General features: G+C 39.5%; 1 protein-coding gene across 3 annotated transcripts in view; it reads left to right on the top strand.

Annotated features, from left to right (window-relative positions):
- Atp6v1a (ATPase H+ transporting V1 subunit A) overlaps nt 1-14,668 on the top strand; it is a 54,775-nt gene that overhangs the window by 15,648 nt on the left and 24,459 nt on the right. For 2 of the 3 annotated variants that reach the window (XM_051149969.1, XM_051149970.1), the window contains exons 2-3: nt 11,421-11,516; nt 13,668-13,796. In XM_051149969.1, the coding sequence (XP_051005926.1) occupies nt 11,435-11,516; nt 13,668-13,796 (211 nt within the window). In that variant the 5' untranslated portion in view covers nt 11,421-11,434. Of the gene's footprint in view, nt 1-10,535; nt 10,616-11,420; nt 11,517-13,667; nt 13,797-14,668 lie in introns of those variants that run through there. The other variant, XM_051149971.1, reaches the window with a different exon arrangement.

The raw sequence follows: 14,668 nt of genomic DNA, 5'->3' as shown, positions 1-14,668 counted from the left end.
AAAGAGAAGAAAAATTACTCTCAGAAGCTCCTAAAGGATTTTCCTTACCTTTTATTAGTCAGAGTATTCCCAGACAGGCTATTTCCAAGCAAGTCATTGCTAAAGGAACTGAAATTACAACGATAGACTTCCCTAAATTTTAACAAAGTTAAGGTTTTATTGGCAAGAGAAGAAGGGTCTGCATATGCATAGTGAAATAAATCTGCCATATACCATTTCTGATGGAGCTGCTAAGTAGATAAAAAGAGATGAATAAGAAAGTACCTCACAAAATGACTAGCGTGCAGTAGTATTTATAGCACTATAAATGACCAAAGTAAAAAATTTCACTGGAATCCTGTCTACTCTCTAACTTTGAACAAGCATAAAAATATTAAACAGGTTTACGATGCTTTTCTCTGCAGGAAAACTGCAGATGAAAATATGATGTAGGTCAGGCTAGGCGGCACATGACATTCAGGAGGCTAAGGCAGTAGGATTATGATTTTGAAACCAATCTGGGCTATATGCACAATGAGACTCTGTCTCTAATATAAATCAATAAATAGGAAACGGAGCAGTGGAAACCTACCTACCTCTTCTTACTCGTCAGACTATATGCCTTTTGATACATACATTTAATATAATAAGAAAAGAAACTAAGTGTTTGATTGAAATCACTGGATTATTTTCTTTAGAAACAAAATAACACAATTGCTGTGCCTTCCAAAGCTACTCTTTTAATGAGTTAGTGTGATCTTTTTTAAATGTTACATTAGATAGCACTGCGGTGTGTCAGTGAAGTGAGTCAGATTTGTATGTGAATTGCCTTGAATCCCTATTGTGTCACCTTCACCTTGTTTCCAGCCCAAACTATGGTAGTAAAAAAATTGGTTTTTAGGAAAAAAGACATTACTAGGTATAGTACACTAACCCGTAGCGATTTGGGATCTGTGTTATAAAATAGAAATGGGACAGCAGGCCGCTAGTGTTACTTGTCACTGCAGTGTTCTGCAGTGCGTGTGGGAGAGAGACCGATGACTCACTAGTCAGATGGTTGCTGTGCTGCCTTCTGGGTTTTTCCTTTTCTTTTTCCACAAATATGAGCGGGGCTATGGTTTAGGATTAAGGAAATGTGTGTTGTAGATTGTATTTACTTTTTATCCTTAAGTAAAGTAGGAGTCCAATAGCTAAAGATACATTTTAATATAATCATTGAGTTGGGGTCTTTAAGACTGTAGCTTAAAGGGGTACTTCCCCATGAAAAACTTTACCTACCAGGAAAGTGGGTCAGAGGGGAGGACATCCTATTGAGACTTTAGGTGTGAGAAGCCTGGGAGAATGAGGAAATAGAAGGATCCAGAGGGTCCTGGAAAACTACAGGCAGGTCTGGGCCCTGGGGTCCTCCTCAAACTATGGCACCAGCCAACGAAAATATAGGCAGTAAACTTCGAACCCCTACCCAGACTAGCCGATGGACAGGACATTCACCCCCATTAAATGGAGAAGGAGATCTGACTTTCACACAAACTCTGGTGCCCCATATTTGACCATGTCCCTTGGATGGGGATGATTGGTGGCACTCAGAGGAAGGATAATAGGTCACCAAGAGGAGACTAGATACCCTATGAGCATATACAGGAGGAGGAGGTCCCCCTCAGTCACTGACATAGGGGAGAGGAATAGGGGGGGAAGCGGGAGGGAGGGAGAAATGGGAGGATACAAGGGATGGGCTAACAACTGAGATGTAATGTGAATAAATTAATAATAAAAAAGGGGGGGGGGAGACTGTAGCTATGTATGCCACAGCTTCTTCATGACTGGGCTGTGGTGCTGGAGGACTGCAGCCTGCTTAGCAGGTGCTTTCTCACTGAGTGATGATGTCTCCAGCACTGCTTATCCCTTGATTTCTTTTTTTATTTAATTGAGAACAGAAGGGATAAACTGTGTAAGGAAGGAGTTTCGAGCAGCATCAAACTGCTCTTGGACCTTCTACTGTGAAGACTTGGAAAAAGATTAACTCTTTAAAAAAAAAAAAAAAAGATTTATTTATTTAATGTATGAGTGCACATGTATACCTGCATGCCAGAAGAGGACATCAGATCACATTATAGATGGTTGTGAGCCACCATGTGGTTGCTGGGAATTGAACTCAGGACCTCTGGAAGAGCAGACAGTGCTCTTAACTGCTGAGCCATCTCTCTAGCCCCAAGATTAACTCTTAATATATTATGACTTAATTTTTCTATTGAAAATGCTTTGTTTAACATTTAAATTATTATATTTTTAACTATGTTGTGGGGGGATCTTTGTACACATGTGTGCCCAAAGTGTATGTGTGTTCAGGAGGCCAGAGGCTTTAGATCCCCTTGGAGTTACAGGGGTTAGGAGTCACCTAACATGGGTGCTGGGCACAAAAATAGACTCCACTACAAGAGTAGACTGCTCTCTTGACAGCTCAGGCACCTCTCCAGCCAGAGCTTAACATCTTTAAACACTTGCTGTTTGCTGGCCAGTGGTGCCACACACCTTAATTTCAACACTTGGGAGGCAGAGGCAGGCAGATCTCTGTGAGTTCAAGGCCAGCCTAGTCTACAGAATGAGTTCCAGGAGAGCCAGGGCTACACAGAGAAATCCTGTCTCCAAAAACCAAAACAACTAAAAAACCCTGCTGTTTGACATTGATGCTGAATATTTAAAGTGTAGAAAGATTTTAGTGGGGCATTTCTATTTTGACTGGTTTTATATATAATAAGGAGAAATTGCTAACACATTTGTATTGAGAAGTGGTTATCAAACTGCTGTATGCTCAGCTCTATTCACTTATCAGATTACTATGATATGTGTCTACCTGATGAGAACTTTTTAGTTTACTTAACCACTTTCATAGTATTCGTATAAAATGCCTTGGCAAAGCTGATGTAGAAGTCAGAAAAAAAGAACAAGATTACAGATCTGAGATAAGAGAGCTTTTGTGATATTCTCAAGTAACTGTTACAATAGAGAATATTGTCTTTATCAAATAGAATTATTTCAATGCAAGTACTAGAAATGAACATAATAAATTAGCGATCCAGGAGAGTATAAATACAAAAAGAGCATAGGGTTTGAGGCCAACTGCCTTTGGTCAAGTCCTGTATTTACTACTTGGTATTTTTTTCAATTGGTTGAAGTTAGACTTTCCACTCTTAATTTGTTATTTGCAAACTGTTCACTTAGTGCTTATGTTCTTCACACATTTTCTTCAGACATACACAATAAATGGGATTTTTTTTCTTTTAGATATTAGAAGTGCTGTGAAGAAAATCAAGGGAGGAGAAATGAGAATGCTAGACATGGTAGCACATGCCTTTAGTTCCAGCATTCAGGAGGCAGAGGCAGACAGATCTCTGTGACTTGCAGGCCAGTCTGCTATACATAGCAAGTTCTAGACTAGCCAGGGTTACATTATAAAACCAGTTCTCAAAAATTAAGAGAATTGGAAATGAGTATAGGAGGAGGGGGACAGGGGTATGGGAATGCATGTTAGGGTGGAAACATTGAGCAGGTACAAGAGAGAAGACATGGACAGTGGAAAGATGAAAGGTCGGGCTTGGTTGCATAAGCATAGCACATAGAGCTGTTTATCTTGCCACTTAAGGGTGTACACTTTAGAAGTGTACAAAAGTGCCTGTAATTTGGCAATTTAAACACTCATTTTCATAATCAAACTAATTTATCCTAAAGGATGTGGTAAGAGCTTTTTAGGGGGATGTATCTGTAATATTTCCCCTTATATCCTATAACATAGCAGAGAGGGCTAACTTGCTCACAATCATATTTTTCTCCTGTTTATATTGGCCTTAAAATGTTTTAGATTTATTTTGTTTGCATGTATGTATGTTTGTATGTGCTCCACATGCATGCCTGTGGTCAGAGGAGACACTGGATCCCCAGGAACTGAAGTTATAGTAGTTGTGAGCCGACATGTGGGTGCTAGAAACTTAACACAGGTCTTACTTAGGGGTAAGAGCAACAAGTGCTCTAAATCACTGAACCATTTCTTCAGCAGTTACATTGTTTTGTTTTGTTTTTTTAAGAATAGAGTTGATGCCATGTGTGGTGGTGCACGCCTGTAATCCCAGCACTCAGGGAGGCAGAGGCAGGCAGATCTCTGTGATTTTGAGGCCAGCCTGGTCTACAAAGAGATCCAGGACATCCAGGGCTACACAGAGAAACCGTGTCCCCAACATTCCCCCTTCCCCGCCCCCAAAGAATCATCTTGATTTGCTGTTTTAAGAGTGTTTGTCAGATGAAAACAAAGGTGTGCATCTGGTAACAAGTCGTCTAGAGGTTAATTTGTAGTGTTATCACTTAGGCTTTTGATTCTTTTACTATCTTAATGTTCTTGCTTCTAATGCTTAATATGGGCCTCAAACATTTTTAAAAACAGAGGAAGATGGGTCTCTATGAGTTTGAAACTAGCATAATCTACATATTAAAAAAAATAGGTCACCAAAATTCCCATGGTGATTATACTTAATCAGCTGACTGATAAATCTGTAAGGCAGCTGACAAACAAACAAATCCATTTGATTTCTTTCCATTAGTCATTGTCATACATATAGGGAGGACCCATAATATTAATACCTGTCATTCCAAGTTTGAGTCCCTCTCTGGCCCTCGGGGTTTCTGGGGCCTTCACACACCAAGCTGGGAAGAATGAAGTGAGGTCCAGAATGTGTGGGGTCACCTAGCCTGTGTGCCCCACAAATATCTATTTTAAAAATTACATAAGGTACTGTTTGGCCGTGTGAAGTCTTTAGAAGGCCTTGCTATAGCCCTGGACAGCTGAACTGTGCATAGTAAAGCATTACTGTATGGCCTTGTTTGTCTCAGGGTTAGCTCCACCTCCCGTAACCACTCTTCACTTAAATTCACTTTGCATTCTTCCAAAATCAGCCTGTGCTGCTTCTGAGAACATACGCATCTCCTATTTTTAACTGGCTAGCTGGCTAGCTTTTTTCTTACCATGCCAGAAGATGATTAAAACAAAGATTGGGTATTATACCATGTTTCTGCCTGTAATACAGATGCTTAAAATTCCATTTTGTTTCAGTAAATAAAATTATAATAAATTATACGACATAATTTTTTAAGAAGACTAGCCAGGTAATTATGTTTTGCTCAAATAATAGAAAGATAAGATTATATTTAGGAGCCTGGAAGGATGGTTCTGAGAATATAAGTATTTGTACTATTGCAGATGATCTGGGTTCGGTTTTTAGCACCCACATGGTAGCTTACAACCATCTTTAACTCTAGTTCCAGAGGCTCTGGTGTACTCTTCTGAACTCTGTGTTCATCAGGCATACATGTGGCTTACATACATACATGAAGGCCAACCACTCATCTGCATTAAAAAAAAAGAAATAATCATAGCTGTACCTTTCTTTCATTCTAATCCTCAGGCAGAGGCAGGTGGATCTCTTTGAAGTTGAGCCAGCGTGATCTACATAGTGAATTCTACATCAACCAAGACTACATAGTGAGACCCTGTCTTGGAGGGATGGGATAGGGGTTGGAGAGCTATAGTTCAGTGGTTAACAGTACTTAACAGCTCTTGCAGAGGACAACCCACTTGTAACTCCAGCTCCAGGAAGGCCTGAACCCCCTAACCCACTCTAACCTGCCTTCACAGGCACCTGTACACACACACACCACTAAAATAATAAAAATAAATCTTACTTAAGAAGTAGAAGCATGCCGGGTGTGGTGGTGCATGCCTTTAATCCCAGCACTTGAAAGGCAGAGACAGGCAGATCACTGTGAGTTCAAGGCTAGCCTGGTCTACAAAGTTAGTCTAGGACATCCAAGGCTACACAGAGAAGAAACCCTGTCTTGAAAAACCAAAAAAGAAAAGAAAAAAAGAAGTAGGAGCAGATGCTGTTATTTAGACATACTTTTTAGAAATTAGGCAATCTTGGCTTGGATTAATCAAATTAGGTTAGTTACTCTCCATATCCTGTTTTCTCTGGCAGACCAGTGACATGTCTGTCTTACCACAGCCCTGTTTGACTCTATGGATGAAATGGCTAATCAAAAGAATTTGACTTTCCCAATGTTACAATTTACCAATTAAAACACTTTTCAACTTAGTGCCTTGGTTTCTGTCTTCCAAAACAAAGAGGCATCCAGGTTACCTGACATAATATTCCTTAGTACTTATATAATATTTAAAGCATTTTTTATTTCTGTTGCTCCATTTTAAAATCAGTTAGTACAGATATGATAAAATACTTCCTAAAAGGGTAGTCGTAGGAGTGAAGGACCCTTTAAAAGACTGCATTTGAGCAAGGAACAACATTGGGCACTCGGGAGGATGGGCAGGAAAGCATGCATACCCATTGTGAAAGAAGTAAATGGCTTTCGCAAAATTGAAATACAATTCAAGTAGTATTGCTAATGGAGTGTTTGCAACTCCTGTTTTATCAAATCTGTAATTAAATCATAATTCTTGAATAAATGATAGCATGATTCTTGTTTTCAATGTAAAGATAGGCGATTTTGATTTGTCTTAGGTTTTCCTGCAGCATACCATTAGAGGAACCTAATGTGAGCCCATGCAGATGACTCAGGGTCTCACGCTGTTTCCGCTTTACTGGGCAGATGATCATGTATCACAGACACATACAGGGAATACCCACACTGGGGAAGAACTTAGTCTGGTGATGACTTCAGTACCGTGCTTCCTGCTTTGAAGGTGTTCACATCACGTGCTTGCAGGACCCCACAGAGCTCAGAAAAGACATTAGATGCCCTGGATCTGGATTGTAGACAGTTGAGAGCTACCATGTAGGTGCTGGGAACTGATCTCAGCTCCTCTGTATATATATTGGGTACCTGTGGAGGGCAAAAGAGGATATTAGGTCCCCTTGATTTTTTTTTTTTTTTTTTTATCTTTCATTATCTGGTAGTTTCTAGAAAATCTTGTTCTCAGAGCTGGGAAGATAGCTCAGTTGCTAAGTGCTGTGGTACAAGGATGAGGGCCTGTGTTCAGTTCTCAGCACCCACCCACTAAAACGTCAGGTGTGGTAGCATGTGCTTACACAGGTGGAGACGAGCAGGCGCCTGGGGCTCATGGTTAGGCAGCCTGAGCAAAGCTCAGTGAAAGACTATTTCTCAGAGAAGTGTGTGGACAGCTGCTGAGGAGTAACGCCCAAGAGTCACCAGTGTCTGCACACAGCTTCTTGATGTTTTGGCTAAAGGACGACAAATTGTGTCTATGTGGTATGTGATCCTCTACCATCTCCAAAAATACCAGAACTCACTCCTCAATGTTGCCACCCTCAGCGAAGCTCAGGAGCTGGCTTTCCTGGCTGCGTTCTTCTGGTCTGGACTCCACTGTCCTCAAAACTCGCTCTCCAGCTACCTTTTTGGTATATATGCTTTATCCATATCGATCTACACTTTACCCACGGTCCCCACAGTAGGATCAGCTTCTCTTTTGTTCCCAATACAGTGTTTATACCTTAACTGAGCACTTGAGCACTTAAATCACCTTTCTGTGTAGTCCAGTTGGTTAAATCAGCAAAAGTTCCTTGAAAATAGAAAATAGTCGCATGTTTTAGTTGCAGCTTTTATTTTCTAACTCTACCACAGGACCTTTCCCTTGGGAGGACCGCAGGAAACATCCAGTCCATGCAAGTTCGCTGGCAGTCACACCTTAGCCAGCGTTGTCCTACGTGCAGTCTTTTCCCCGATTTAATGGGTTAGAGCAACAGAACACCATTCTGCCTTCAGTCTTCCCTTATTTTCTTTTGTTCACAGGATGAAGTGTATATGTTTCCTTGACATTCAGGTAGAGACCCATAAATTAGTATCATATATCTTAGCATACTTATTTCCTCTTGTTGCCCTAACATAAGCTTTTATACCAACCAGGCAGGTCTGTTTGCCACTCCTAATATTTTAGTCCCATTCTTCTACTGTTGACCTTCTGGGGTGCCTTTGTCACTCAGCCTTTCCTAGACTATGCAATACTGCCTGACCATCAAGATGGCTTCATTTAAACATTGTAGTCTTTGAATGTTTACTAAATGTATGTGACTTGGCACTTTATTGCTGAATGATTTAAGACTAAATTTGTGGTTGATTGGGGATATTATTTAGCTTTTCACGATGCAAGTATTTGTTCCAGCACCCTAATATAGTCATTAACAACTACTAAGTTAAATCAACAGCCCAAAATAAACTTACCTCTAGAGTTTGTCATCGGTTTTCCTTTTTGGTTGTTTTTATGTGGGTTGTTATTTTCGCCCGTGTGTGTGTGTGTGTGTGTGTGTGTGTGTGTGTGTGTGTGTGTGTGTGCGCGCGCGCGCGTGCGTAGGTGTAGCAGTGTAGTACAGGCTGGTCTGGATTTTGCTTTGTAGTCAAGGCTGGCTTCAAACTTCCTGACAGACCTCCTGACTCAGCTTTCCAGGGTCTGGGAGTACAAGTATGAGTCACCAGGCCAGGCTTCTGGTGGGCAGATATGGGCAGTTGACTGTTAGAGTGTTCAGATTATACATATCTGAAGGTATAGAGGTTAAACTCTGTTGACTCGGTTTCTTAGCAGTTAAACTTTATTATACAACCCAACTAGCTTATACAAGAAGGAAAAAGGTTAAAGGGACAAAAGAGTGAACCTTCCGGTAGCCGTTCCACGGGACGGATCCTTAGGTGTCTCTCTGGCCTGCGTGCTGGTCCAGCTGGTCCGCTGCGCCCGCACGCTCTCTCTGCCTCCGACTTTGTTATTCTCTCTTCCCCAACTCCCTGTGTCACATGGGAAGGACGGGCTCCTTCTCCCGGTGAGGGTCCATTAGAAAGACAATAGTCCAGGTGGGGTTCCCAAGTCTGCTTCCTGAATTCCAGACCCAGGATGGCTCCACTCAGTCTGTCATAAGGTATTCATGGGGTGCCCCAAGGGTAAAGCCTGCCAAGACTGCTCCCACTTGTGACAAGGCTTTTTCTTTCCCACACATCCCCCTTCTCTTTTAAAAAAAAAAAATAAGAACTATAAACACACATATACATATATACATAATCATCAGGTATCAAGTACATAACCAAGTCCTTTTATACTTGTTAACCTGAGAGAAAATATTCCATTATCCTACCAAAGAGAGTCCTTTTCTTTCGTGAGAAATTGCAAGTATCCATCTATAAATGTGTTTTTAATTCTTAAACTAAAGCTTCTAGTAACACTGTGGCTATCTAGTCTTCAATCCCATCAGAGACCCAAGAAGGGTCTCTTCCAAGTTGCATAGGACAGAGAGAGCAGACCGCCTGGATAGTCACTGGAGTCTTTTCTTTATTGGGGCAATCAGTCTTCAGCCTTATCGGCCCAAAACATCTAACAAACTGCTTTTTGAAGCAGGAAATCCGACGGTCTGGTCCATCTAGCCTCTTCAAAGCTGGACAGTCAACTTTCCAGCATCACTGTTGATCATTGCAGCCAGTCAGCCTGTCATCAGCAGTAGAGATAAGAGCAGTTTCTCTGTCCAGTGACCATTCTGTCTCTTAAAGCCCCCATCTTTAGTGATGCAAATGGAGAAGCGACCAGGAGTGGATGTCTCTCTCTGTCAGGAAAGCCCTCATCCTTAAATGCCATATTCTGTGGATCTCTGAAGAGTTTGAAAACCAACTCTATCTATTCCTACAGTTATCAACTATTCCTTTGAAGACATATACAAGAAATTAAACAAACCTGCTCTATGACAAAGTAAGTTAGTATCTAGTAGGATTTCTTCGTAACTAAATATCAACTTTTATCCCCAATCTTCCTGAACAGTTTTTTTCTAAGACATTAGTGGTACATGAATAATACATTAAATAAACATTGAATAAAATGAACTTAAGTTTCTAACATACAATATATAATATTTTGTCAACATATAACATACAATACATAAGGCAAAAATGAATGACAATATACAATTTAAATTTTTATCAATGAAGCAAAAGTTGAAGTCTTAAATTTCCATCAATCAAAAGTCTTAAATTTTCTTCAATCTACAATACCAATGTAAGATTTTTGAAGTTAGTAGATTCAATAATCTACTTTTAGTCTACAAACATGTATCCTCCCTTCCTTCCCCCCTTTCCCTTAATATTAAAAGGGATAGAAAGTAAGAGAGAAAGAAAGATAGAAGAAAGAAACCCCTAAATGAACGTTTATTAATTGTAACTAACCCCGTTAGGCAAAGATGAGCATTGGTAACCCTAGAACTGACGTTACTAACACTTGTGAGCCACCATGTGGGTACGGAATTGAACCTGGTCCTCGGCAAGAGCAAGTGATCTTAATTACTAAACCCTCTTTCAAACTCCTGAACTAAATTTTCTTAACTGCTTCTGTGTTCTGCTAAAAGAAGAAAAAAAGGGAAGATGCCCCCAGGCAATTTTTAAAGATAGATTTTAATATAAAATATGGTTTGTTACACTATGAAAAGTTCTATGATTAAAAAAATAAATAAATAAAACAGGTAGGGTTGGAAAGATGGCATGCTGCTTACAAGCATTTGTTCCTCTTTCAGAAGGCCTGGGTGACTCACAGCTGTCAGTGCCTCCAGTTGCAGGGGATCGGGCACCCCTCTCTGGCCTCTGCAGGTACCAGGTATGCATGTAGTACACATACATGCATTAAGGCAAAACACTTATAAGATTTAAAAACATGAATAAAGCATTAAGAATGCTTCATTTAAAGAAGGGGCCCTAATGTCACAATTTAAATTGATGCTTAGAGCAGCTACATGAAGAAGATGGCCTTTGAATGGAGGTTCTGGCATAGGTAACCCAGCAGACAAGTTCTTCAGAGAAAGCAAACAGCCTTCACAAAGCTTTTAGGCTTCAAGGAATAATTCAGAGTAGTTGGAGAGGAAGCCGTAAATAATGGGTGAGGATATGCGTATTAAAGGGCTGGATAAATCATTGGAAATTTCTAGTAGTTTTTTATGGAATATGAAATGTAAATAGGCAATTTAGTTATTATAATGGTGGCTTATCCAAAATTAATGTACTTTTAACTAAATCTTAAGAACTTTATCCAAGACAGCCATGACTACAAGGAGAAACCCTGTCTTGAAAACTCAAAAAAAAGGAAAAGGGAATTTTATATTAAGCCAGGTGATGATGGTACATGCCTTTAATCCCAGCACTCAGGAGGCAGATGCAGACAAATCTCTGAGTTTGAGGCCAGCCTGGTCTACAGAGTGCGTTCCAGGACAGCCATGACTACAGAGAAAAACACTATCTCAAAAATTAGGGGTGTGTGTGTGTGTGTGTGTGTGTGTGTGTGTGTGTGTGTGTGTTTGTAATGTTTTCTATTATTCTGAAATGGTATTTTAACTTGAGAATATACCACCTATGCTAATTTTGTTTTAGAGTTTGTAGTTATGACTTTCTTTCTTTCTTTGCCTTAGGTAAAATTAACACAATGGATTTCTCCAAGCTACCCAAAATACGTGATGAAGATAAGGAAAGCACATTTGGCTATGTACATGGAGTCTCAGGGCCTGGTGAGTAATATGTAGTGGTCATCTGAGAGCAAGGATGCCTCCCTGTGGTCGGCATCTTTTCTAGGTACCTTGGGGAAAAACACAAGTTTCTGCCGATCCACAAAAGCGGCTTGTTACCTTAAGATCTCATTGTGGTTAAAAGAGAGATGAATATGGCCATCGTAATGGTTCATCAAGCACCAGTCATGTAGATTTGATGGTCTGTCATTGAGATGCTGCTTTGCGATAGCATGTTTTCTAGGTAAAAAAAATATATATAGCTTAATTTTTTTTGTTGTTAGATTTGAAGTTTAAAAGCTTTAAGGTTTATAGTATAAATTAATCTCTAACAATTTGATTTGAACTTAATCAAATGTCATAGTACTGTTACCTGTTCCTCTGTGTTTGTACATCTACGTGAATGACTGTTCCAGGTATCACAGCTGACTACGTGAGAGAAGTCTGATGGCCTGACACTGAGAAGAGAAATTTCATGCTATAGTTTTTGTCTTCTTTTAATTATAGTGAAGATGGTGATGCCATTTTTGGTGTTTATGCAAATGAGGGGTTGTATTAGTATATTCCTCTTTCTCCAAGAACTAAATGGGCTCTAGCTCACTGGCAAGAGGAATAAACCTTTAACTCTTATTCTTTTTTTTTTAAATTTCTTTTGTGATCACAGAAATAGTTTCCTCATAATGATATAGGACAGATATAATAAACATGAGAACTTTTAGGAAAAAAAGCAAAGGAAAAACATCGGAAAGCTTAGGTAAACTGGTTATGTGGAAATGTGCAGTGTACTGGTTTTTAGTTTGTAAGTACTGCTTTTTTTTCCCCCCTGAGACAGGGTTTCTCTGTGTAGCCTTGGCTGTCCTGAAACTTACTCTGAGACCAGGCTGGCCTCGAACTCAAACATCTGCCAGTCTTTGCCTCCCAATGCTGAGATTAAAGGCATGCACCACCACCACCCCTCAGCTCTAAGTACTTCTTAATAGAGAAATGATAGCCTTTGGGACTTATGAAATAGGATTTTTAAGCTTATTATCTGATGTTTCAAAGCATCTTAATTCTTTATTTAGATATAGAAGTAAATGAGAAATTAACAAGCCTTAAGTTTTAAAGCAGATTAATTAAACATGCTTCTCCACTGCACTAATCTCTGTCATATAGTTGTGTCACAGGCTAAGTAGTAAGAATGGGCTCATTCTTAGACATTTCGACAAATGTGACACCTTTCTTTCACTTTCAGAAAAATAAATTTTGCTTGCTAGACCACATGGTCCAAAATTCCAAGTTCAATTCTGGCTCTAGCTTGTGGGAAAAAAAGTTAAAATTAAAGTCCTTTCTTATTTGAAAGTTTATACAGTGTGGTGGCTGGTTATAAACACCCTATGGTTTAAGAAAAGGAGGTGCATATGTGTGTATTGGGGTGGGGCATTGTTTTGCAACAAGATAGCTGTGCTGGCCTTGAACTCGCTATATGTAGCCTAGGCTGGCCTTGAGCTCTCTATATGTAGCCTAGGCTGGCCTTGAGCTTTCTATAGATAATCAAATCTGACCTTAAACTATGAACCTCCTGTCTCTGCTTCTCAAATGCTAAAGTTGCACATGTGTACCATCTGGCTATCTATAGGGTTTTTGTTTGCTTGTTTGTTTGTTTGTTTGCTCTAGAATTACCAGTTTATTGAAGGACCACAGCCAAGGAAACTTTAGAACCACAGGTTTAAAATCATAAAAAGTAAAAATCTTGCCTTACTGCTATCTTTCAAGAGATAAAAAGCACAAGAAACTGATAATTACTGTATAACATTCTAACCCTCTTAATTGCAGTGCAAGGTTTTTACTTGTTTTTTATGTTCCAAAACAGTTCATTGCATGTATTAAAGTCACTTGGATTGTTCAGAATGTACTTCATACTACAAGAGTTTTCATGTGCTTGAAATAGGTCGCTCTTGTTGCATTAATTAATAACCTTAGCAAGTTTATTTTGTTTTCTTCTTTGCATCATTTACTAAAAATTAGTCTTTATATGAAACCGTAAAGGTTATTCTATAGTGGCAGGTTTTCTTCCTTATGAATAAGTGATTAGCATGCTACTGGGTTTATTAGCTATTGAAACTAAGTAATTCTTCACAGAACTTTGGATCAACAGTCTCTTTTTCTTTACAGTGGTTACAGCCTGTGACATGGCAGGTGCAGCCATGTATGAGCTGGTGAGAGTGGGTCACAGCGAGCTGGTTGGAGAGATTATTCGATTGGAAGGTGACATGGCTACCATTCAGGTGTATGAAGAAACTTGTATCCTTTTCTGGTCAATTTCCTGCCACCTTCTGTGTGTCAGGGTTTAAGGATTTAAGCCAAAAATAGAAGCAATAATAACTAGTGATGATACGTGACATGTACATGTCATAAGGAATATACTGAAGGGAGAGCTACCGGGAATTAGGGCCCTTAGTTAAGAAATTAGAATTACATTCTGAATTTTCATTGCTCTTAATACCTAGTGTCACCGACTTAAAGTAACTCAGTTGGAAATTTGTTTAGAAGATTTCATATTGCAGAAGAAACAATAAGTGGAATAATAAATCTGGTTTATGTGGTTAAAATTACCCAACCATGATTTTTATTTAAAATAATAAATACCGGCACTGGAGAGATGGCTCAGAGGTTAAAAGCACTGACTGCTCTTCCAGAGGCCCTGAGTTCAATTCCCAGCAACTTCATGGTGGCTCACAACCATCTATGATATGATCTGATGCCCTCCTCTGGTGTACATGCAGGCAGAGCACTGTATACATACTAATAAATAAATAAATCTTTAAAAAAAATAAATACAGATCCTTCATTGTTCTCATTTTTGTTGTTGTTGTTGTTGCTGTTTTTTGAGACAGGGTTTCTCTGTGTAGCCTTGGCTGTCCTAGACTCACTTTGAGGCTAGGCTGGCCTCGAACTCACAGCGTTCCACCTGCCTCTGCCTTCCAAGTGCTAGGATTAAAGGCATGTGCCACCATGCCCAGCTTATTCTCAATTTTTAATGAATAATATATTACATTACAGCTTTGACGCCAAGAAATCTTTCCTGTTGAGTTGCTACAATATTAACTTTTAAGCATAATACCTATTTCCAATTTTCTATGAAAAACAGAGGAGTGGCTTACAAGATAGCTTAG

The sequence above is a fragment of the Acomys russatus genome, chromosome 8 (genome assembly GCF_903995435.1).
Source record: "Acomys russatus chromosome 8, mAcoRus1.1, whole genome shotgun sequence".
Lineage (NCBI taxonomy): Eukaryota > Metazoa > Chordata > Mammalia > Rodentia > Muridae > Acomys > Acomys russatus.
Note: the sequence above shows the minus strand (reverse complement) of the source record. Positions and strands in the feature narration are given on the sequence as shown.